Below are 24,497 nucleotides of genomic sequence, written 5' to 3' on the forward strand. Positions count from 1 at the left end.
GAAAAGAAATGCAGAGATGTGAGCTTGACATTTGATGTCCTGTCCTCATGAAGCATTTATTACTTTGTTAGCATTGGCCAGGATGCCGAGCAGAGTTTACCATATTTTCATAGGTCTGGAGGGGTAAAAATTGGAGTTCAGAGCCTACTATGGAGGAGGGCAACTAGGTACCATCCCAAGCATTTACTTGGCATCCCTGCAGGGCCATGCCTAGGAACAAGAGCACAGCATAGAACAATGAAAGTTAATGAATTACTGCAATCAGTAAGAAATGAATTTTAGCATGACATTGTGCAAAAAAGCTAGACACAAGAATACAGACTATACGATACTATTTATGTGAATTTCAAAAAAAGGCAAAACATTTATAGTATTAGAAGTAAAAGAAAATTGCCTTTGAGGAGGCAGTTGGAGAAAGAGGGTAATAACTGGGAAGAGGCACTTATGGTAGGGAGATTTCTGAGGTATACTCAGTCTTGTCTGGGTGGTGTTACACAATTGTGTCTACTGAAAATCATTGAACTTTACACCTATGACTGCTACCCTTTAGGCATGTTACACTTAAATTAAAAAACCTACTGAAGAAAAATTGTTCACTTTGTATAGACTGGTAAAAATGTCACTTTTCCTTTAAAAGGATTTGGTCTTGCTTTTAAAGATCTATCTATGGTCAGCGTATCAGAGCTGATAAAGTGGCTCAGAATCCTTATCTGATTAATAAAATAGAACATCCGTCCCATTTGTGGAGTCCATGCCTTCCTATCTATGACAGTTGGTACACTCTGGAGCTGTCAGTATTAAGGTGTGGGATTTTTTATTGTACGCTATACTTCCTTCTATTTATAAGAGTTATAAGCAGTGACAACAAATGACATTAAATGAGCTAGTATCAACAACTGAATTCTTCCTGTTTTACTTAATATAAAAATAAAAACATAAAGTGAGGAACTCTACATAAATGACAGTTTCAACTGTAGTTTTGAATTATTCTTAAATTCTAAAAACGTGTTTCATTCTTATGCCAATGAGCAGACTCACTTTTTCATATCAAAAGTGGCAGATTGGGTGAGTTTTGTTCATGATAAACTGGTTATTTAGTGCTCTGCCCTCCGTATTTGCACTGCGCAGGTGCTGGCTTTCTATAATAAAGTACTGAATGAAGAGGAGAGGAAACGCCTGTGTGAGAACATTGCCGGCCATCTAAAAGATGCACAACTTTTCATCCAGAAGAAAGCGGTGAGTGATACTTTATCAGCTGAAGGGTGACATCTGCTGGCTGGAGGAGACAGTGCAGCTGTGTGAGGGACCCCTTCCAAGGAAAAGTGTCATTTCTATTTTACTTGAGCAAAGGTGACTTAAATTAATACAAATCCTTAAACAACCTCTGATTATGTTCTCTCCACTTTTTATCTCCAATGGATATGGCATATTTGTTGATCCTTTGCTCTTGGTCCAATCTGTAATAGTTGAGTTCAAGGTAAATTCTCTCCTTTGCTGTTTAATTTGAGTGCAGCCAAGTTCTATGCAAGAGAGTAATATACAATATCAAGATATGGGTCCTGTCACAGTTTTGCTTAGACTTTAGAAGATAAGAAATATAGATGACTTTTTTGTGGTTTGAAGCCTGCCTAACCACTTGATGCCATGACACCTGGCCTTCCTTTCAGAAGCAACTAAGAAGCCGCATGTTTTCTGGGATGGGAATTTGAGCTGCTTCCAGAAATCAGGCTGAACTTTAGATCTAAGGTGCCAGGGTATTTCTGATCGCAGCTCCTTGTGCTGTGTGAAGCCTTCTCCCTTGCTGATTTCCAGGCCTGCCACAGGGGTGAGCTGCTTGTAAATTTTGGAAACCCCACTATTTCCTTGTCCCTGGGTTACTGCTTCTCTGTTCAAAGGTGCAGCTGGACTAGCTGCAGTCTGGGATATGTTCCAAGGCCTGGACACAAGCATAGCAGCTGGGCACTTTCTCTGTAGGCAGCTGCATCTATAACTGTCTTTCATAAGTATGTGTGAAAAATAATCCTTTACATCCTTGTGGTTCTGTTTACTTATTGCCATCTCCAGCAGAGGGTCTGATGGTTGTACTGGGAGATGGGAGAGGCAGGTTTTATTTCACCTGACTGATGAGAATGAGTAAGCCAGCATGTAAGTGGCGGTACTGGGCTGGAACCCTTTCTTCTCTCATATATGCTGAAGCTGTAAGGCTTCCTCTGGATTTGTGATACACATGTGATACATTCGTGAGTGGCTCAGTAGATGCCCATGTCTTTGTATATCTCACTTTAAATTCAGGCAGTGTCTGCGCCCACTTCTTAATGCAAACCACTGTAACCTGTTGAGTTATGGAGGTGAGCTCTTCACATGCAGTGAATGCAGCTCACCTCCTAGGTATTTTTCTTAACAATATTCTGTGAGGTAGGTTTAATTATCTCACTTGTTTTATGGGGAGTGGACATGGAAGCTCAGATGAATGACTTATCCAAGGTTGCTCAGCCAATAGCTGTGGCATAGTCACTGGACGCCCTCGGGCCTTACTCCCTGATAAACACTGTGGTTCTACCTCCTGTGGGAGCACCCTTCCTCCCCCACTGAGTAAACACTGTGAAACAGAATGGGGGCTGGCCTACTAGGGGGCTAGGGCAATGTTTACAGTGCTCTCATTTGGTTTCAGGTCAAGAACTTCAGCGATGTCCATCCTGACTACGGGGCCCGCATCCAGACTCTACTGGACAAATACAATGCTGAGAAGCCGAAGGTGAGCAGCAGAGCGTGTGTGTCCTGGTTTAGACTAGATGTAGTTTGGTTTCCTTCTGTGATGATTCTCCTCAGGGACAACTATTCAATTTTTTAAGCAGCCATACAGAAACACATTTGAGATACAAAAACTCACCTGCAAAACACATACTCTTCATTTTAGCTCTGGACCATGTATGATAGTTCAAGGGAAACAAATTAGAATTGTTACTCTTTTCATTTAAGCATAAATTAAAGTTAAGAGATACCAAGTTGCTGCCAGTGAGTTAATTAACTGCTGGTCTTCTTTTAAAACAGAATGCGATTCACACCTTTGCACAGCATGGGTCTCACTTGGCTGCAAGGGAGAAATCGAATCTTTGAGGGTCAGGGGCCCTGTTTCTGTGGCAAGTTGCTCTTCGCCTATGAAGCAAAGCATCATATTCACACGTTCTCACTCTTCGCTGCATAAGAGACTCTTCTGTGCTGAATGTGCAAATACAAGCTTACGTCTTTAAAGTGATAATCCAGGTTTCTATAGCAAATAATAGCAAAATGTAATAATGACTTTTCTTGCTATTTCCCTAGGGTAAAATGAAGGCTAGAGCTTAACAGTCATTTAAAAGAAATACGTATTTGCTTTTGATAGTTGGTTGGATTATTCACTTAAAATGACTAGAATGAAACTTTCTAGCAGAAATATGATTTTATTAGATAAGAAAAAATATTGGTGAAATTACTATGTTTACATGTCATCTCATTGTCTATAATTAAAATATGGCTATATTACACAATAAGAAAAGATAATCTCAGAAATTTAAATTTTTCTAAATTTATAGAAAAAACACATTTAATGCATTGGTGTCTTTTGAAAATAAATTCAGTACCATCATGGCTTAATGCTTATTCCCGCTTTGAATTGATGAGGTTTCCTTTTTTTTAAAATTTGGAATTACATTTGTGCTAATACAGCATTGATTTTGCAACAGACTGATTTGTAATTGCTTACATTTTTACAATAAAATAATCTGTACAAAAGAATAGAAGAATGGTATTTGATTTCCTTTGGCTCCATATGGAACTTGGGATGTCCCACTAGACTCTTAATCTGAATATCATCTGTTATTAGATTCTTACCCTCTAAAACTGAAAAACCAGTATCATGAAGATGCCATGTTGTTTGTTTAAACAGAAGTCTTTAGACACAGCCTTTGAGATACTGGGGACCAGAGCTTTAATTCTATTGGGAAAACAGCACAATTGCCAACTTTGAAAATTTCTTAGATATTTTGTACACTATTAGCTCACTTCCTTATGTAATTATGAGCTTTTAAAATAAGGGCTCAGAACCTCAAGTTTTTTTTACAGTTAGAGTTAAGAGTCTGGGTTTAATGCTAGGGTAAGTGCGAGATTGAGGGTTAGGGTTATGGTGAGGTGTGGGTGATGATAAGGGTGAGGGAAGGGGAAGGGGGTACTGGTAGGGTTAGTGCAAGATTTAGGTTCAGGATTACAGTGAGGCTTGGGTGATGGATGATGAGGGTGATGGTATAGGGTGAGGGTATGGGTAGGGTTCTGGTTAGGTGTAGGGTTAGGTTAATGAAGTTATGGTGTGGGTTAGAGTAAGGATTTGGGTTTAGGCTGAGGGTTAGTGTGAATAGTTAACGGTTATGGTTCTGTGTGAGTGAAAGTCAGGGTGTGGGTTAGGGGCTACACTTATGGATAGGGTTAGGGTTAGCAATAGGTGTAGGGTGAGGATATGGTTATGGCGAGAGTTAGGTTTAGGGCTCAGTGTCAGGGTTTATGTTAGGTTTAGGATTTGGGTTATGGTTAGGTGTGGGTAAAGGGTGAGTATGAGGGTGAGGGCCCAGGGTTAGTATTTGGGTTAGCTTTTGGGTTAGGTGTATGGGAGGATAGGGTTTCGGTTAGAGTTCAGGTCTAGGTTTAATGTTAAGGTAAGGGCGGGATTGAGGTTTAGGGTTACGGTGAGGTGTGGGTGACAAGGGTGAGTGGGTGGTGATACAAGTATGGGTAGGGTTAGGGTAGTGTAGGGTTAGGTTTAGGATGAAGTTTTACTGTGGGTTAGAGTTAGGATTTGGGTTCAGGCTGAGGGTTAGTGTGAAAGTTAACAGTTCCAGTTCTGTATGAGTGAAATGAAGGGGAGAGTTAGGGGCTGGGTTTATGGTCAGGGTTAGAGTTAGGGTGGTCGTTAGGTGTAGGGTTATATGGTTACGGTGAGAGTTAGGTTTAGGGTTCAGTGTTAGGGTTTGGGTTAGGTTTAGGTTTTGGGTCATGCTTAGGTGTGGGTGAAGGTGACGAGGGTGAGAGGTTTGTTGGAGGGGTCAGGGTTAGGGTTAGGGTTAGGTAGGATTAGGATTAGGGTCAGGGTTAGGATTAGGGTTAGGGTTTGGTGTAGTATTCAGTGTAGTGAGGATAGGGTTAGTGTTTGGGTTAGGATTCATTTTCAGTGTGATTTTGGGTTATGTTTAGGATTTGGGTTATGGTTAGGTGTGGGTGAAGGTGAGTACGTGGGTGTGGGGTTGGGGTGAGGGGCCAGGGTTAGGTCCTGGATTTGGGGTATGGGGAGGATAGGGCTATGGTTAGAGTTAGAGTTCAGGTATAATAGGGTAAGTGTGAGATTGAGGTTCAGGATTATGGTGAGGTGTGGGTGATGATGAGGGTGAGGGGGTGGGGGTACAGGTAAGGTTAGGATTCGGGTTAGGTGTAAGGTTAGGTTCAGGATGAAGTTATGGTATAAGTTAGAGTTAGGATTTGGGTTTAGGCTGAGGGTTAGCATGATAGTTAATGGTTTTGGTTCCATGTGAGTAAAGATGAGGGTGAGTATTAGGGGCTAAACTTATGGAAAGTGTTAGGTTAGGGTTAATGATGGGTGTAGTATGAGGTTATATGGCAAGAGTTTGGTATAGGGTTCAGTGTCAGGGTTTGGGTTAGGTTTATGGTTTGTTTTATGAAAAGTGTGGTGTGAAGGTGAGTATGAGAGTGAGGGGTTGGAGTGAGGGGTTAGGGTTAGGTCTTAGGTTAGGTGTACATGCAGGATAGGGCTACGGTTAGAGTTAGGGTCCAGGTTTAATGTTAGCATAAGTGCAAGATTGAGGTTTAGGGTTATGGTGAGGTGGGTGACGAGAGTGAAGGTGATTGGGTGCGGGTACAGGTAGGGTTAGGGTTAGGGTTAGGATGAGTTTCGGTGTTTTAGAGTGAGAATTTTGGTTTAGGCTGAGAGATCTCATGAGAATTAGGTTAATGGTTATAGTTTCCTGTCCTCTCGGGCATCAACAGTTCTCCCTTCTGCATCACTCCTCTTAGCATACAAACCTGCTGCTGTTATGAGTCTCATCAGATTCTCTCTTGATCTCAGAGGGCTCTCTCCTGCTATTGCCCTCCTTATTCTGCCCTTCTTTATTGGAAAATATCTTAAGAGAATGGCCTTTATTTGCTATCCCCCTTGTCTTCTGTCCTCTCTTGAACTTAACTTCATTCAACGTCACCAATGACTTCCATGTTGCCAAAATCCAACAGTCCCATCTACAATCCCACTTCTGGGTATATACCCACAAGAAGTGAAAGCAGGGACTTGAAGAGAGATGTGTACACCTCATGTTCATGACAGCATTATTCACAGTGGTCAAAAGGTGGAAAAAACCCAAGTGTCCATTGATGGATGAATGGATAAACAAAATGTCATATATCTAGACAATGGAATATTATTCAGCCTTACAAAGGAAGGAAATTTTAACACGTTACAGTATGGATGAATCTCGAAGACCTTACGTCAGGTGAATAGTCCAGACACAGAAGGACAAATATGGTATGATTCCATCTACATGAGGTACCCAGGGTGGTCAAGTACATAGAGACATTAAGTTGAATAGTGCTTTCTAGGGATTTGGGGAGGAAAAAGTGGGGATTTATTATTATTATTTTTTTTTATTAAGGTATCATTGATATACACTCTTATGAAGGTTTCACAAGAAAAACAATGTTACTACACTGACCCATATTATCGAGTCCCCCCTCTCATACCCTATTACAGTCACTGTCCATCGGTGTAGTAAGATGCCACAGAGTCACTAGTCTTCTCTGTGCTACCCTGTCTTCCCCATGATCTCCCACCCCTCCCCTTTGGTAACCGCTAGTCCCTTCTTGGAGTCTGTGAGTCTGCTGATGTTTTGTTGCTTTGGTTTTGCTTTGTTGTTGTACTACACAAATGAGGGAAATTATTTGGTATTTGTCTTTTTCTGCCTGACTTATTTCACTGAGCAAAATACCCTCTAGCTCCATCCATGTTGTTGCAAATGGTAGGATTTGTTTCTTTCTTATGGCTAAATAATATTCTATTGTGTATATGTACCACATCTTCTTTATCTATTCATCTACTGATGGACACTTAGGTTACTTCCATATCTTGGCTATTGTAAGTAGTGCTGCAGTGAACATAGGGGTGCATCTGTCTTTTTGAATCTGAGAACTTGTTTTCTTTGGGTAAATTCCTGGGAGTGGAATTCCTGGGTCAAATGGTATTTCTATTTTTAGTTTTTTGAGGAACCTCCATATTGCTTTGTGGGGAATTATTTTTTAATGGTTCAATATGGGAAGATGAGAAGGTTTTGGAGATGGATGATGTTGATGGATGTACAACTATGTGAATGTATCTAATACCAGTGAACTATACAGTTAAAAATGATTAAAGTGGTAAATTTTATGTTATGTGTATTTTACTACCAAAAAAATAAGATCCAATGGTCCATTCTCATTCCTTGTCTCATGTGGCCTCTCAGCAGTGTTTGACATAGTTGATAATCAGGAACTTAAAAAAGAAAACTTTATTGAGATATAATCCACATACCATAAAATTCACCCACTTAAAGTACACAATTAAATGGTTTTTAGTATATGCTCAGATTTGTGCATTCATCAACACAATGAATTTTATAGCATTTTCATTACTCTCCCAAAAAACCTGTCTGTACCATTGTCATTACTTCCCCAACTTAATCTTGCCTGGACTCCTGGCCGTTAAGAACCCACTTTCTGTTTATAGATCAACCTACTCCACACAGTTCATTTAAGTGGTGTCATACAATACATTAAATGGAATCATACAATGGTCTTTTGCGACTGGCTTCTTCCATTTAGCATAATGTTGTCAAGGTTCTTACATGTTGTGGCATGTAAGTATTGCTATGATGTATTTTATTTACTCATTTACCAGTTGGTGGACATTTGGGTGGTTCCTACTTTTTGGCTACTATGAGTAATGCTGCCATGGCTATTCATGTAAATGTATCCATTTCTCATATTTCATTTCTTACTTTCTTAAAGCGTTTTCGCTTACCTCTAGCAGACTGCTAAAAATCGACTCCGGGTATTTTTAAATCTATCACTTGATCTTCTAAAATGAGGACTTGGTCTGGGCTTTTGGAAGCTCTCTGAAGGATTGCCTTGTTCATTTCAAATTCAATGACAGAATTTTGGTTTCAAACCACATTAATTTTTTTTGTTTGCCTGATAATGGGGTGTAACTTGAGTTGGGAATCTCTGCTAAGGAAATGAGTGTTAAGAATTTAGCACTTGTGTTTCTGAGAGAAAACCAATGAGCAAACTGGTTGGACCATTTTTTTGCCTCTTAGTTCCTGGTATTACCAAAAAGCAAAGGGCCACATTCCACTGTAGATGATCTGATAAGACAAATCGAAGGCTTTAAAATCCTTATCAGAGCTTTTAAAGAAGTGAAGAGTTAGTCGAGGTGAGCTCAAAACGTTCTGTATATTTTTTAATATTTTGAGGATTTTAAACAATCCTATATCAATACTGGAAGTTCCCTATGGAAAAAGCTCTACTGTGATCCTTTTTACAAAGGAAATACTTAATCCCTTATTTGACAGTTTTATAAGTGTATTTTGCATTGTCATTTTTATTTTTTATCATTTTGCTTCGGTGTTGTATACCTAAAGTGTGGTATTTTAAGTTGTCTTTTGTATTTTCTATTCTTTAATGATTGTAACACGAAGCTATAGGTTTAAGTACAATTCATGTTTCAACTCATCATTTAGTGAGTTAATGATGGTCCCCAAGAGGATATGTTCCCAGCCTAATCCCTGGAACTTGTGAAGTGACCTTATTTGGAAAAAAAAAGTTCTTGTAGAGTCATTAAGTTAAGGATCTTAAGATGAAACCCTGGATCACTCAGATGGGCCCTAAGTCCAGTGACAAATAGCCCCCTAGGAGATCAAAGGGGAGGGGGAGGGGCAGGCTATGGGAGGGTGGAGACAGATTGGAATTTTGTAGCCGTGACCTGAGGAACACCTGAAGCCACCAGAAGCTGCAAGAGGCAAGGAAGGATTCTCCCCTCGAGCCTAGGAGGCAACAGGGCTCTGCCAACACCCGGACTTCAGTCTTCCAGCCTCTGGAACTGTAAGAGAAAAATGGCTATTGTTTTAAGCCACCAAATTTGGTTATCTGTCATGGGCAACCCTGGAAAGCTAATACAAAGAGGATGCTGGCTTAATGGTTTTATAAAACAAAACATTCTTGAGTAGCAGAGGGATTAATTTTTTTCCCTGCGAATTGCTGATGTCCCCCTCAGGGTGGTGTCACTACTCAGTCCTGCCCACCATTGCCTGCTTGGCCCCCGCCTCCTCCCTGCCATCCCTCTGAGTTTCATGGTTCTGCCCTCCTTCACTGTCAGTTCCCCCAGTTCCTGGACAATCTCTCCTTTCAGGTGGGCTCTGGGCTTTGATCTAGTCCGTTAACATGGTACTTCCCTCTTCATATGGCCTGGACAGGGGTCCCAAATACAAAATGTATGTGCATTGTAAATGTACAAAACAAAACAAACCACAGCGGAGCAAGAACAAAGCTGGATGTCTAGACATCATAATGAAGTGAAGTGGTGGCCAAGTGTCATTCCGCCCAGAGGGCAGCTTCTACTTAGCCCCAGGAAGTGATCGCTGCAAAGCGCCGAGAAACTATTGTTGCCAGATTGGATTTTTTAAAAGAAGCTGAAAATCTGAATTTTTCTATAAATGTTCTGATTTTTAAACAAGGTAACTAATTCATTATAAGAAATGAAAGAAACCCTCAAACAACAAGCAAAAAATGTATGTGTGTATGTGCACATACAAAAACATATCTGCAGCCCCCATTGGCCCATGTGTTCCATTTTGTGAGAGGTTCTTTGTTGTATGATGTAAAGGTGGACGGTGGGATCACTGCATATATTTCTTGCATCTTTTGAGGCTCTTTTAAAAATCTTCATCTCCTAAATGCTAGGAAATGGTAAGGTAATCAAGGCTGGCAATGCTTTGCTGAGTCTGCCTTACTAAATTTAACAATACAGAGACGGTTTAGCATGTTAAATATTTTATTCACATTGTTTACAAACTATATCCACCAGAAAAACGCATGAATCCAAAAATAGATTATTTTATAGTAATTCACATTTTTAAAACAAGTTCCTTTTGAAGTTAAACTCTAAGCATGGAGGTCCTCAGCCTGTATTGTGGTTCAGTGCCTCGTCGCATGAAGCTTCCTGCCCTGGTGAAGTAGAAGTTGGAGGGGCAGTCCACCTAGGTGTATAGGTCACTAATGGCTCACCTACCAGTGACTGGTGAGAAGACGTCAGTGCAGACTTTAACCCGTGAGCATTTACTGGTGCAAATTCACTGTCACTATTTTTGTCAAGGAAATATGTGTTTTAGAGTTTGAATACACATCAGGTAAGAAGACAAAACAAGAGACTCATAATTTAATTGGCCATTACAGAGTTGTCAGGATGTTTCCAGTTCTGTAAGGATTTCACATCTTGACCACAGACAGAATCAACAAACTGCGATTTTACCAGGTTGGCAGCTTGGGTCCCAGAAACAGCAGTGATTTGGAAATGAATTCAGGTGTCTGTTGACTGACTCTTTGCAAAACTGATGCCCTCCCCACCTCCACTCCCACCAGTAGAAAAGGGGTAATAAACTCAGGAAGGATTAATAGTGTGCTGAAATTTAAGTGTGTTACTCTAGAAGGTTGGCACGGGAGTGTTCCTGAGTGGGCAAAGATTCTCTGGTTAAGAAACTATTAACCTGTGCTAAATCCAATCATTTCCTGGCTTGATGGCTTAGCTATTTTATTAATTAAGAAAGTTTTCTATGGAATTTGACTCTAACAATTTAAAATCTACAGTATGTTTCTCTTATCCATGTCTTACCCCTCCTACTATATATCAATTACAAACTAACCATTTTTTTTCCTCTGTGAGTTTAATGTGTGAAAACTTTTGAACCTTTGGAATGGGAACACTGGATGAGTCGCTAATGGCAGGATTAGATACTTTTTCTCAGAGCTAATGGCACTGGCTGTTGTGGTTCTACAACTCTTGGTTGGGGAGTGGTGTTGGATGAAGGTACCATGAAAAGTCAGCCCCTCCTCCCTTCAGGTAAAAAAAAAAAGACTTTCTTAAGGGTTGCTGTCATCACCCCCAAGTAGACAGCAACTCTGGGTCCAAATGTAAGCTGAGATGTGGAGAAATTATCAGTTGCAGGCTTAAAAAAAACAAAAAACAAAACTTTCAAATGTCCATTGAAATCTGATTGTTTTAAGACAAAAAAAATCCATAAAATGAGCTTGATGATGGAGCAGATCATAGCTTGTCTTCCTGCCACCCGTGTGCATTTTTTCCAAATTTGTACACTAACCTTCGGTCAACCCGTTCCAAAATTCCTGTTTTATAGTAGTACCTGCGAGTGATAGCAGAAGAGAAAGGTGGGGAGAGTTTGCACCCTGGGACAACAACAGAACATAAACATTCTCTCCTCATTCCTCTCAGGTGACAAGGCAGGCCAGGCTCTAGTTACCTTGGTATTTTCACACCCTGTTATCAACTTACAGTTAAACCTTTCCCAGACATCTTGAAGACTGAACCTCACCATATTCAGTTCAAAACGTGTTTTGTGTGTGTGTGTGTGTGAGATGGCCTGGGTTCAGAGTGATCCCTGGGGACACTGCCAAGAATAAGAAAGATGGCGTGTCAATTTACAGACCATAATCCTGCCTGTAACCAAGAACCAAAGTGTTGTCTCATGACCTTTTGATTATCAAGTAAAAGGCTGCAAAACAGTTTAATTTTCTATGGCTGGCCATTTTATATAACTACCTGAAGGCTCATGGCATTCATGCTATTAACTTACCTCAGAGCTCTGCTCAACTTCTCATACGTCATTCTGTCATTTTTCTTCCTTTGTCCCCACATCTTTGCCAGGGCTTCTGATTTAACCACCCGAAAAATACCTTGTTCCCTATCTTCCCATTCCAGAATGCCACAATTTTCTTCAGGAGATAGAAGCAGGTCTCGCACAAATTCCCATAGATGAGAGCTTTGGAGGCCTTTTGAGAAGGAAAAAACTTATTAAAGAAGACATATATATTTTTTAATTTTAAGAGAAGAGTTTCATAACTTCTCATTAACCCATGAGAATTGCTGTTTTATGGGGTTATTTCCCATAATTACAACCAAGCACTCTACCTGGAACCTTACCGAGTTGTGAAATGTCTGTCTTCTGTTAAAACTATTACAAAACATATGTACAGAAAACACCAAATTCACACTGACTAGTGACGCTGGGGTCATGGACCTTCCTTGCTGTGTGGGACTACGTACTAATTCTTATGGAATTAATGAAATGACAGTCAAATGATCTTTTCATTTTTCTTTCTAACAGCATAGTTGTACTAAGATCCTAGAGCCGCAACTGTCTAGGTGGACCAATCCTACAACATTTTTCATGAAAAGCTGGTATTTCTCTTGTTCTATTATATTGTGGTTAAGACTGGCTCCTGAGTCCAATGCCTGGGTTTGGGGCCTAGATTCACCTCTTCTTAGCTCTGTATTGTGTATCTGCTCTAATTATCTGTAAAATGGGATAATAAAAATACCCATCTCATAGCAGAGGTTAAAGGATTATGATTTTATACACAGCAAGTGGCTGGGACCAAGCCAAGCAGGCCTGATTCTGCATTGTCTACATCTTAGTGCTGGGGAAAGGTTCTCCAACTCACAGTGTTTTCCAACTCACAGTGTTTTCCCTATCGGCCCTGAGTTCTTCAGACAGAAAGACCCCCAGGAGCCTGAGAGGAATAAACCCTTACTCAAAAATTCAACATGATTAGAAAATGTGTTTACTTTCTCACTTTAACTCTTATAATACCATTTGTAAATGAAAAAAAGAAATGTGATTTTGATAACATTTATAAAAGTCATTGTCAATTTCTCTGTGACCTCCTTTTGGGAATAACTGACCCCTTTCAAAACTTTAGTTTCAAAGCTTATTAAAGTAGATTACTTTGTCTGGATTTTTTTGAAATTAGAAATGCAAAATGGCATATCTACACTTACTCGTTCGACTATGACTGTGACAGTCTTGAGCTTTGATACCACTTGTTTTTAAGCAACTGGAGTCAGCATCTGAAACAGAATGACGTAGAGCAGTAGGGAGGCACCTGGAGGCCCCCTGCACACTCAGATCACACCAGAATAAACCAATCTTAATCGAACACCTCTGTGGTAGAAGAAACGGGTGCTTTTGGGGGTAATTAGTAGGTGGGAGGTGCGAACATATTCAGCACATGGTGCTTGCCTTTAGGGAGCATTTGTATTCAACACCAGGCACCCTCTGTGTGCCACGTTCTGGGCTCTGTGCTGGATATGGACTTGGCCCCAGGCTCATGCAGAATTAAGGACTAATGGGCAAGGGAAACACAAGTGAAACCAACAAACCGCCCATTATTTTGTTATGAAGGAAGCAAGACATCAGATAAGAGAAAGAAGGTGGAGGAAAGCCCCTGCTTTAGACAGGGTGGCCAGAGAGGGCCTCGTGAAGAGGAGAGTTTACACCGATGTGAGGGGGCATGTGTGCTCCAGAGGAGAGGAGCGGCTCATGCACGGAGGGAGCACCAGGAAGGCAGGCATGTGCTGTGCCCAGGCGGCGGCAGGCCATGAGGCTGGGGATGCAGGCTGCCGGCAGGTCACACAGGGCCTTCCTTCCATGGTAAGGACTTGAAATTATTCAAAGGGTAAAGTGAAGACTTTGGAGTTTGACAAGATCCACATTTTAAGAAGCTCCCTCCGGCTAGTGTGTGGAGAATGGACTGGAAGGGATACAAGTAAGAGCAGAGACCAGAGCTTATGAAGAGTAGAAAGCAAGACATGAGCTCAACACTGAGTTAAATTAGAACTCATGCTGTAAGTCACAATTTGAGATACCTGCATAAGCGTGCCTCCATGGTACGGGATCTCACCCACCTCCGCGCCCCCTTGCTCAGTTGGCTCCAGCTACACTGGCCTCGGGGCTCTTTCTGAAACTCACAGGCCCCTTCCACCTCAAGGTCCTTGTGCTCACTCTCCCTTGGCCTGGGCGCCCTATCCTTGTCTCCACGGTTCATGCCTTCATCTCAGACTTTGCTCAAAGTCACCTTCCCAGTGTGGCCTTCTCTGACTGCCTGAGTTGGACTCACACTCCCACCCCCGACATTGCATATCCACTTCCCTTACTTTATTTTTTGCTGTAATGTTTATCACCACTGAACATATTATATCATGTATTTATTTATTTAGTTTACTGTCTGTCCCCACTGCTTCCAGATGTATTGCCCCAGTACCTAGCATGGTGCCTGGAGCATAGTGGGTGTCCACAGGAGTTACTGAGTGGCCACTACACTATGTACCAGATTACACCAACTAGACCCACCGTGGAGCCTGGTAGGTAAACTCTAAGTAGGGAATGAAAGAACAAGTGTGCTGTCAGGGAAAGGATGGTGTCCTGGGTACCACACTGTGCCCAGGGCGCTCTGACTCAGTGCCCCTGGGTCACGTGGCTCCCTGGCTTCACGTCCTGCAGTGGTTCACTGTTGTCTCCAGGGTGAAGGCTGCCATGTTAGGCCTTTCCAAACTGACCTCCGCCCAACCCTCCAGGATTCTCTCTTGCTGTGCCCCAACTTCTTCCCTTCTCTTGGGTCAGGTAATCCCAATGGGGCTTGGTTTTCCCTGCCTCAGGGCCTTTTCACAGCTCCCCACTCTCTACTTCCACCCACTCTTGCAAGACTTTCACTCACACAAGACCTCTTCGGGTGAGGTCCCTTCTCTGTCTACGGCACCCGTGTGGTGCTTAGTGTTACGGCACTGGTCCTACCCAGCTGTAAAGACGGATCTTGTCTTCTCTTTTCTGGTACTGTTAGCTGATAATTAGGCAGAACTTATAAATGCCAAGTACTTGCTATGTGCTTTACATACAATGTCTCATTAAATCCTGCAAGAACCCTGTGTGGCAATATTGCTGTTTCCACTTTATTGAGGTGGAACTTGAAGCCCAGAGAGTTTAAGGATTTGGTCCAGAATGGTGGGCCCAGCACTTGAACCCAGAGCAGTTCCATTCCAAAGCTAATGTTAAACTACTACTTTATTTGTCTTTCATAGTAGGTGTTGAATAGACACTTAGTGAATAATTATTAGCTATGTTTGTTGATTATTTGCTATTACTGCCAGGCACTCAAGCACACCCATCCTTGTGGTATACTATCCTATCCCATTAAGATCTTCATTTTGCATTTAAGAAAACGGAGGTGTAGAGAGGCTGTGTAGCTCTCTGCTGGTCCCTCACTCATTGGCTCATGAATATTGAGTCATGGCACGCCAGCTGTGTCAGGCACTGGAGGCTCAGCCTGGAACAAATCCAAGTCTCTCTTCTCAGAGCTCTTACTTCCAAGTGGGTAGAACATCCCATGAACAAGCAAACGTGGAATATTTCGGTTGGCCATAAATACCATGGAGAATAATAACACAGCAGGGTGGGAGCAGAGAAAGCATGGGGGCAGAGGGCGAGCAAACTTGCAGTTTCAGTCAGAGCCAAGAGAGAAGGCTCTCTGACAAGGAGATACCTGGGGCCAGAAAGGAGCGAGCCTTGGGGACATCTGGGAAGCACAGGTCAGGTTACCTGCCTGGCCCACAGTGGAGCTGAAATCTGCAGCCAGGCATTCTGACGTCAGAGCCCTCAGCTCGAGCGGCTGGAGTGCACACTCGCTGGAACAAACAGTGGGCTGAATGCACGCCTTCAACTTTCAGGGTGTCTTATGCCTCCTCTCCACCCTTTCATCTGTTAAAGTCTGGAACTGCTTTGATGTGGAAAAAAGGGCCTGTACCCACAGGCAGGCACGAGCAAACCATGAATGAAGGCTCAGGGGAAGTCAGGTGGAAATGGAGGTCGCCACCAGGTGTAGTAAGGTTACAGGCAGGTGAGCAGGGCAGACGGATGCCCGGCTGTGACCAAGAAAGAGTTCTGCCCTCTGCCCGATTAAACGCCACGCTGTACAGCATTATCTGCACAGCAGATCCATTCACTGACTTAATTTAATCTTTTAAGAAGAGAGAAACAAATGGAGTGGTAAAGATAAACAAAAGTGAATTATTAACCCCTGAACAGACAATACACTCCCACTGGAATGCCAAAATATTAAGAGGAAAAGAGTCACCCTTTAAATTTTTATGATTTCTTCCATATGCTTCAGACGAAGGCTATTTGGCTGAGAGTATGAACACAGGACAGATCAGCAAAAGACAGGGTTGTGATAGGGGACAGTGGGCGTTTCTCCCTGTGGGTCTTGCCAGAGATAATAATTCTATTTTATCTGTTCCTAGTTCACAGAGGCGGCTTTGAAGGTGCTCATCGTCGACTAGATCAGAGGCCTTGCTTGGCTGGTGGCAGGAGGGGTGGTGGGGGTGGCAGTGTGGGCAGAGGGGCTGCAGCCATCACTGTGATGGTCATGTTGAGGTGGGTTTCTGAAGCAAAACCTCTGTCGAGGTCAGTCACAGGCAATGCGGCAACCACGAAGCCACTCAAGTTCTCTGTGGATGTCGGTGGGCTTCCGAGAGCAGCTCTCCCCGTGCTGCAATTATCTTCATCCTTAGTGTGTTCCTGCAGGTGGGCTCTGGGTTGGGCATGACCTGGGTTCTCTGCTGTCTGTGGGGTTGGGAGGAATTCGGTTGCCTTGAAACTGGAGACTGTTAAATATGGCCAAATGATCTATTCCCAGTCTTGATTGAAGTCCAGAAGCTGAGATGCGGGTTGGCGGGGTAGAGTTTCTGAAACAAGCTCCTTCCATCCCCATGACACTAGTGTTGCCATAGGGCCTGCAGCCCGTGCTGGGAGGGTGTGGGAAGCTCTGAGTCTCAGGAGCAGAAGATGCCCACCAGAGAACCCAGGGCCGTCAGCTTTGTTCTCTGGCATTTCTGTGGCGAAGGTAGTAGGGGGCAGGTGGAGTGAAGGGCCAGAGTGGGGAAGGGCTGAGTGTGTCACCTGGGCCAGTCTGACAGTTTCAGAGTTTGCTGGGCCTGGGTCCCATCAGTAGGTACTAAGTTGAAAATCACCCTGTTCTCTGAATCATTGTGGAGCTGGGCCCAGACCCAGAGGAATCCTGAGCCTTGGGTCTCAGTGGAGTGGACAGCAGAATGGAGAGAAGGGGCTGGGAGCATGTGTGCCCGTGTGCACATGCGGTGAATGCACAGTGTGCAAGCACAGACTTTGAGAATCCAAACTCTGTATTTACTCGAAAGTTATTGCTTCTCCAGTTTCCGCAGATGCAAACAGGTATAATGCTACTACATTACAGGGTTATGATAGGATTAAATGAGTTAATGTATGTAGACTACTCCGCATGGCAATGCACTGGGTGCACAGTGAGTGTTTCACAAATGCTAACCATAGCCACCAATCTTGATCCAAGTTGGCCAGGCTTTGGCCTCCACTGGCACAACTCATTTCTGGGTTGGGGGTGTCTGTGACTGTGAAACCTCACCTGGGCCATAGGCACCATGACCACATGTCTTGGATTTTCTAGAAGAGCCTCACTGCATAATCTACCAACCTGTTGTCTTCATACCAACCGTAGTGCCCACTAAACTATGCATTAGGGCTTCTGTCTTGGGAAAGTGTGGTCATTGGGGCCGTGAGAGAGCCAGAGACCGGCCTCGGGCCCAGCACAAAGGCCGTGGTGTCCTGGCTGTGGCAGCAGAGGCTGCAGTTGGGCAGAGACTGTGGCACCGGTGTTTAGACACACTCACCAGACTCCTTAACCCTGAGCTCAGTCTCAGAATTGTGCCTCTCTTGATGCAGGGAGGAGGGTTAGTTTCTACCAGTGTATGCTCCAGCAGAGCTGCCAGCCCGGAGCCCTTGTCTTACCACCTCTCCCTCCAAAAACTCCTCTCCACCTCCTCCCACACCTGGTCTGGGCTGCCGTCATCCCTCTTCCAGACCGTAGCCTCCTAGCCGGGCCCCTTCGGACCCAGACACAGCCATCTGGGCATCTTCTTAAAATGCACATGGGATCTTACCACTTTCATGCGTCAGTGGCTTCCCAGCCTGCTCAGAGTGAAATCGAGACTCGGAGAGCTGTGCGGCCCTGCCCTTGCCCTGCTCTTGGCCTCAGCTCCCTCTCTGCCCTCTGCAGATGCTCTACCGACATGCTGTCCAAGAGGACTTTCTGAGTGGAAATCTGAGCAGTCCTGCCTGGTAGCCACTGGCAACCTGTGGCTGTTGAGCACTTGAAATGTGGTTAGTATGACCAAGAAGCTGAATATCAATCTTATTTAATTTTAATTAAATGTAATAGCCACGTGTAGCTAGTGGCTACTGTACTGAACCACCTAGTAATAGAACTTCCAGCCTTCTCTTGGTTCTTTCTCAAAGGCTCCAAAATTGTTCCTGTCTCAGGACTTTTGCACTTGCTATTCATACCCTATAACCTTTTCTTCCCTCTTTTCCTGGCTAACTTCTGCTCATCCTTTAGACCCTACTTAAATAGCTCTTCCTCCAGAAAGTCTTCCCTGGTCCCTAATTGAAATCTTTACTCCATCTCGCACAGAAGACATCCTGCCCTTTTACTTTTTAATACCATCATAATTGGTAGTTACATATTATTATTGGGATTGTTTGTTTAATGTCTCTTTCCCTCCTTTGTTCCATGAGGGAAGAACCTAAGCTGTGCTCATCCCTGCAGCCACAGTGCCTTGCTCTGGGCCTGGCACATAGTAGGTGTTCAACATGTGTTTGATGAATGAATAAAAGAATGAAAAGGGAATGAAAGAAATGCATGAGGGGAGAAAGAAGTATGGAGCTTCAGGTTGAGACATACCTGGGTCACCTATTGCCTTCTAACCTTGTTGCCTTTATCTTTAGGCTTTAGTTCCTACCCCTATCAAAATACCATAGTACTAGGATTTGTCTTTTAGGGTTACTGGAAAGATTACCTGAAACAATGTCTATAAAGATTCTAGCACAGGGCCTGGCTGTTTGTAGGCACTCAACAAATGCTAGCTGCCATTGTTATTATTTATTATTATTATAGCACTGACTCAAACTGGGGCTAGTTATACATTCAGGTAACACCCTCTAGAGAACTTACAGCACACCCTTTCTCTTTCTAGCTCATCATCTTCCTTTGTTATGAGGAAGGCAGTCTGGCAAAAAGATACCACTTATAGGTGGGAGCCCTGAGCCCTGAGAAAGGGCTAAACTCAGGGCTGCTTAGAGAGTACAGCAGTTGCCTGCCCTGGGCTCAAGCCTTTGGACACAGACTCAGTAGTGGCCCCTGAGCACTATGGGGCTGCTTCCTCCCCAGGCTTCGCCTGGGTGGAGAAAGCTGGGGTTTGCACCCCCCAGGCTTCTGAGGATGGATGAGAAGGGATTCCGCCAGAGCCAGGGACTCTGTTCACAGGGATGAGGGGCTATGCCCTACCGCCGGAGACTGGGAGACCTCGAGGCACACAGGGCTGCTCCTGGGAGGACAGCCAGGGTCTGTGGGGCACAGCGCACCTGCTTAAGCCCGCAGTGTGTGGTTCACAGCTGTGGCTACTCTTGTGTTAAAACACTGAATAAAAAACCCTTCATTAACCAGATAACCCAAATCCTGAGTTGATTGCTTGGGACTTTAAGGAGGGAAAAAATAAATCATAAGAAACCACCCGTCTGCGTCTGTCCCTCTGCTAGAAGCCCTGGAGTCACCACGTGCCCTGATTTCTGCAGACAAGTGAGCTCAAGTCCACAGTGGAAGAGGCCCGCCCAGAACCCTGCCTCCCGGCCCCCAGGCCAGGGTCAGCCACGAACCCCAGTCAGCAGCAGCATCTTTAAGAAATGAGTGGTCCAAAGTTCCCTTTCCTAAACCTTCTCTGTCTGCGAAAGAGAGGGTTAATGTTCAGAATCCACAAGGCCATTTGAGGTCCCCCACCACCATACAATTATAAACTCGACCTGCTCAGTGAGCTCAGATTCCTCATAGACATCTTTAACTGCAAGAGCTCTGATGTTTAGTAGCTCTTGTTGCCAGTGGATAGCAGGTTCACGCTGCTGGCCCACACCGGGCTCTTCAAGCGCACTGTTTCTTGAACTGATTGCAGCCCAGCAAGGGTCACACCATTTTACAGATTGGGAAACTGAGTTTAGGGAGGACAAGGAATCACCCACACCCATGCTCTGTCCACCACATTTCTCCCCACTCTTCTAGTCTGTGGTGGTTTCCCTTCATCAGCCTTCCACTGTGGCCCAGAAGACTGATCAAGCCCACATGCCCAATGACAGCACCAGCATAGCCTCGGGCGGCTTGGACTTGGACTCCAGGGCCACCTTCCCTAGATTTTGGACTTGGTTACTTACAGTCTTTGACAGTGGCCTTGGCCTCTTCAGCGTCATTAAAGAAGGCGTAACCTGGGAAAGAGAAAGAAACCCGCCAACTATCCCATACAGTCCCGGCCCCCCTGCCGAGCCAGGAGAGGAGGCACGAGGGAGAAGTGGGTGACTGTCCCCCCTGTGGCGCAGTTTTATTTCAGAAGGAACCTTGGTGACCATCTGGTCCTGATGGGGCCGCTCTTAAGCTGTACCTGAAAGGCAACAATCTCCTGGTTTTTAAAGGACACCTGGACAGAGCCCTGGGGCCAGGCATTCCAGCACCCTGGGGATTTTCCCTGGGCGCTGGGGAGATTGAGACCTGGCCTGAGGCCAGGAGGCCTGGGCTCTGAGTGGGGTCGTGTCCCTGACCCTTGTGTGACCTTGCCTGGCCACTCAGTGTCCAGGCTCATGTTCCTCATTGGTTAACACATGACAAAACTACCGCTGAGTCCACTGTGGCTCTGAGAGTCTGTGATCTCTGAAGTGGCTCTAATCCCCTGGGGATCTGAACCCCTGTTGTGTGCTGGTCAAGGGGGAAAAATGGACATAGGAGGCTGCAAGAAGTGCAAAACTGCGGATGAGGCTTTAGTGAGGAATGAGGAGGCTGTGTCAGGGCCTTGGTGTGCTCCTCTGAAGGCTGGGCTGGGTGGGGGTGAGGTAGGAGTTTCATATCATGTTTTCACGCAGCAGCACTCACCAAAGGACACCTGTTTTCTAGCTTGGTGTCCAATGTGAGGGCTTATTTCCAGTTACTCAGGAGCCTGGAACAGGGCACGTTTGTGCCTGCTTATGCCTAGTGCCATTTTCTTCCTGGTTCTGTCAGCCACTGCCCTTCAGTTCACTCTGCCCAAAGGGCTGCCCGAGAACAGGATGGGGAACTGAGGAGAGACCTGTTCCTGTCCTAGCTGTGGAACCCACCTGCCACCCTCCACCCTTCCCACCAACCTTGCCTTCCCATGATGGTGTCCCCAGGTTTCTGGACCCTTAAATCCTGCTTAAATATCTGCTGAGCCACACTGCATGTTGGGCCCTCGAGCCAGCCCCGTTAACTCCTCTCCCTCCTACAATACTTGCTCTGTGTCCTGTTTGGCCACAGCCCTAATCTACGGAGCAATATAAGGCCTAAACTAGCAATAACAAGTTGACCATATAATTTATTATCCAAATGCAGACACTTTTAAGAATGAAAAACAGAACTAATAATAATTATTCCAGGATAACAGGTGAAAACAATGGGTCCTGGGCAAATTGGGACAGTATAAACCTTGGTCACAATTCATGTACTTCAATATAATACACAATGCACATTTCCCCTTGAGGAACATTTAAGGAGGAATTTCAGAATGGAGTGGGTTTGTGGAGTACTTTGCTTGCCCTGGCTTAGAGAGTGCCTGAAATTCCACCACTGAGGATGGCTCTGTGAATCTGTAGACTCCTTAGAATAAGAAGAAGCGTTTTTATGATCAATTTATGGGCTGTTTATAGAACAGTTGGTTTTTTGCTTATTAACTCTGCAAATACCCTGAGGTGCCGGGACCAGGGATAAGGACTTTTTGATGTAACAAGTGCCAAGGAAGGGAGGTGCCTGTGCTGGGAGACCCCGGCCCAGGGGCTGCTGGGGCCTGGAGACAAACTGGGTTGACTTGATGTTCGGCTAAGGCTGGCAACCGCAAGCTGCTTCCTCTTCCAGGATGGATCCCTCCTTCTCCATGGCCCTGGGATGTCCATACAAGGCTGTTGCTTTGGTAGGGTTCTGAATGGAGCCCCAAGCTCCCTGGGCTGCTGAGATTTGCCCAGACTGGCCCCCTTTCAGGGAGAGCTCATGCTATGCTCAGGCCACTGTTTCTGGCAGGACACTCTTACTGGCTATAATTAAGCAGGGGTTGGACAACAATGGTCAGCAGTCTGTCCCTCCCTTGTCCCCATCAGGCTGCAGCTCCCAGGGCACAAGCCAAGCAGTGCTTCAGGGCCACCTTCCCTAGATTTTCTGCCCTCAGGTACTCATGATGGGAGAGATTAAGGGCAGGGCAAAGAATCCTAGAGCTGAAAGGTCCTCTGTGGTTTTCTGCCCAAACAGGAATCCCTGTTACAGTATCCCCATCAGTCAGGGTGCTATTAGACTGCTTGATTATCTCTAGTGACAGGAAGCTTCCTCCCTTCGGTACCTTCTGAAGCAGCGTTTTGAGAAGAAGGCACTGATTTTTAGAAAGCTCGCTTTAAAATTTGAGCTGAGAGGTGTTTCCCTTATTTTTTAAAAAACTTCTGCCTCTTGGTTATATTCATAATGACAAAAACAGCTGCTATTTACTGCATTTGCAGTCATATGCTGTGACAGGTAATATTTCACTGATCCTGTGGAGCAGCTTGTATAAGTGTGTATCATTATCCCATTGTCCAGACTAAGCAATGGAGATGCATGGAGGCTAAGCCCCTTGCCAGAGGTCCTGTGGCTCCAAAGTGTTGGAGCCAGGGTTGGAAGACACATCTTTCTATCTCAAAGCCCTTGCTTTGAACTGACTTTCCATGAATCAATCCTGTTTGCTGTGTGACCTTGCAGACTTAACCACTTGGGACCTTAGCTCCTTTATCTGTAACATGGGGTTACAGAATTATATGTTCTCAAAAAAGCCTTCCCGGTTTAAAAAACCCTGCTCATCAATAGTCTATTCTTGCAGGGCACGTGGAGTATTAGATAATGCTACTGGCACCACCTTCCGGCCATTTGATCTGAGGGCAAGTGATAAAATGAAATGCCGGTTAGCTGGACCCCTCTGGAAAAGGGAAGGGAGAGCGTCTGCTTACTTCTTCTCCTGGTCAATGAAAGGTCAAGCGGACACTTGCTTGTTTTGTCCACCCTTTATGGTTGTAAATCTTTATGAACATAATACATTATTTTGTTGTATCAGCCTGGTTCCTGGGTTGTTTTTTAATGTGTTTTTAGTTTTTCTCTTCTTTTCAAAACTAGACTCAACTTCTTCCTTGTAACTTGGTCCTTGTACCCACCATCTCCAGTTCTAGCAAACTTGAGCTTCCGGGTATTGAGAGGTTTTGGGTAATGGGGGGACTGTGGTCACAGAGAGCACCAGGACGAATTTTGCTCTGTGAATCACATGGTAGGAAAGGACCTCACGGGGTCATTTGGCTCAGTCCCAGGCCATTCCCCTGGAGGCCCGGCCCTCCAGACACTGACCTTGTGAGCGGATGGTCTGGAGGATGAAGTACAGGTACTCCCCGCAGATGCCGGCGGCCTCCAGGAACTCCTCCCGCGTCATGCTGCACAGCTGCAGGCCGCTGATGTTGAAGTGGCAGAAGGAGATGCAGTTGGCATCCAGCTTGTACTGCTCACAGCAGAACTGAAGCCAGTCCCAGACATGGCGCTTAGTCCAGTACTCGGGGTGGACAGATGTCCAGTAGGAGTCGCAGGCTACACCAGGGGAGAGAGAAGTAAGGGACCACAGCCCCTGGGAAGGACAATGGCCCTTTAAAAGGCCCCCGGAAGGAGGCCCTAGCTGTTAACATCCTCATCCCTTGTCCAGTGAGTTCAAAGGGCCTCCAGCCCGGGGGCTGTCAAATGCTGGGGCCCAGGTCACCTTCTATTCCAAAGCAAAAACCAGTGGGGACTGTATCCTATGGTTGGGCTTTGGGGCAGGAGAGGGAATAACAGGGGCAAGAAACCTAGTCAAGGCTTGGGCATGCTGAGGCCTAGTTCTGGTGCTTAGAAGAAGAGCAAGTGGAGAAGGAAGGAACAAGCCCGTCAGTGACTCAGTTTTAGATGACATGGTATTAAGAGCACAGGGCTTGGAGCCTGACAAGCCTGGGTTCAAACCCTAGTTTAGCCACTTCATACTTGGGCAAAGTCCACTGACACATAAGTCTCAGTTTTCTTATCTATAAAATGGGTATGACATGTGTAACTCACAGAGCTGTTACACAGTTTGGGTATAATATAGGTTATATATAGGCTGTGTGGTACATAGAAAATTACCAATCAATTCAACAGTTATTAAATGACCACTGTGTGCCAGGCAGCATCTGAAGCTGATTTGATTC

The 24,497-nt window shown here is 44.7% G+C and overlaps 2 protein-coding genes across 10 annotated transcripts in view; one reads left to right on the forward strand and one right to left on the reverse strand.

Annotated features, from left to right (window-relative positions):
• Nucleotides 1-3,774, forward strand: part of CAT (catalase) — a 36,866-nt gene extending 33,092 nt beyond the window's left edge. For both annotated transcript variants that reach the window (XM_036891660.2, XM_057507540.1), the window contains exons 11-13: nt 1,129-1,236; nt 2,672-2,755; nt 3,052-3,774. In XM_036891660.2, the coding sequence (XP_036747555.1) occupies nt 1,129-1,236; nt 2,672-2,755; nt 3,052-3,117 (258 nt within the window). In that variant the 3' untranslated portion in view covers nt 3,118-3,774. The remainder of the gene's footprint in view (nt 1-1,128; nt 1,237-2,671; nt 2,756-3,051) is intronic.
• The window catches only part of ELF5 (E74 like ETS transcription factor 5), a 49,563-nt gene continuing 26,297 nt past the window's right edge, over nt 1,232-24,497 (reverse strand). For 2 of the 8 annotated variants that reach the window (XM_057507542.1, XM_036891665.2), the window contains exons 3-7: nt 23,638-23,908; nt 20,436-20,486; nt 13,133-13,201; nt 11,928-12,123; nt 7,329-9,160 (exon numbers count right to left, since the gene is read on the reverse strand). In XM_057507542.1, the coding sequence (XP_057363525.1) occupies nt 8,935-9,160; nt 11,928-12,123; nt 13,133-13,201; nt 20,436-20,486; nt 23,638-23,908 (813 nt within the window). In that variant the 3' untranslated portion in view covers nt 7,329-8,934. Of the gene's footprint in view, nt 1,521-7,328; nt 9,161-10,091; nt 11,478-11,927; nt 12,124-13,132; nt 13,202-20,435; nt 20,487-23,637; nt 23,909-24,497 lie in introns of those variants that run through there. The other 6 variants (XM_036891661.2, XM_036891667.2, XM_036891664.2 and 3 more) reach the window with 5 other exon arrangements.

The sequence above is a fragment of the Manis pentadactyla genome, chromosome 9, assembly GCF_030020395.1.
Source record: "Manis pentadactyla isolate mManPen7 chromosome 9, mManPen7.hap1, whole genome shotgun sequence".
Lineage (NCBI taxonomy): Eukaryota > Metazoa > Chordata > Mammalia > Pholidota > Manidae > Manis > Manis pentadactyla.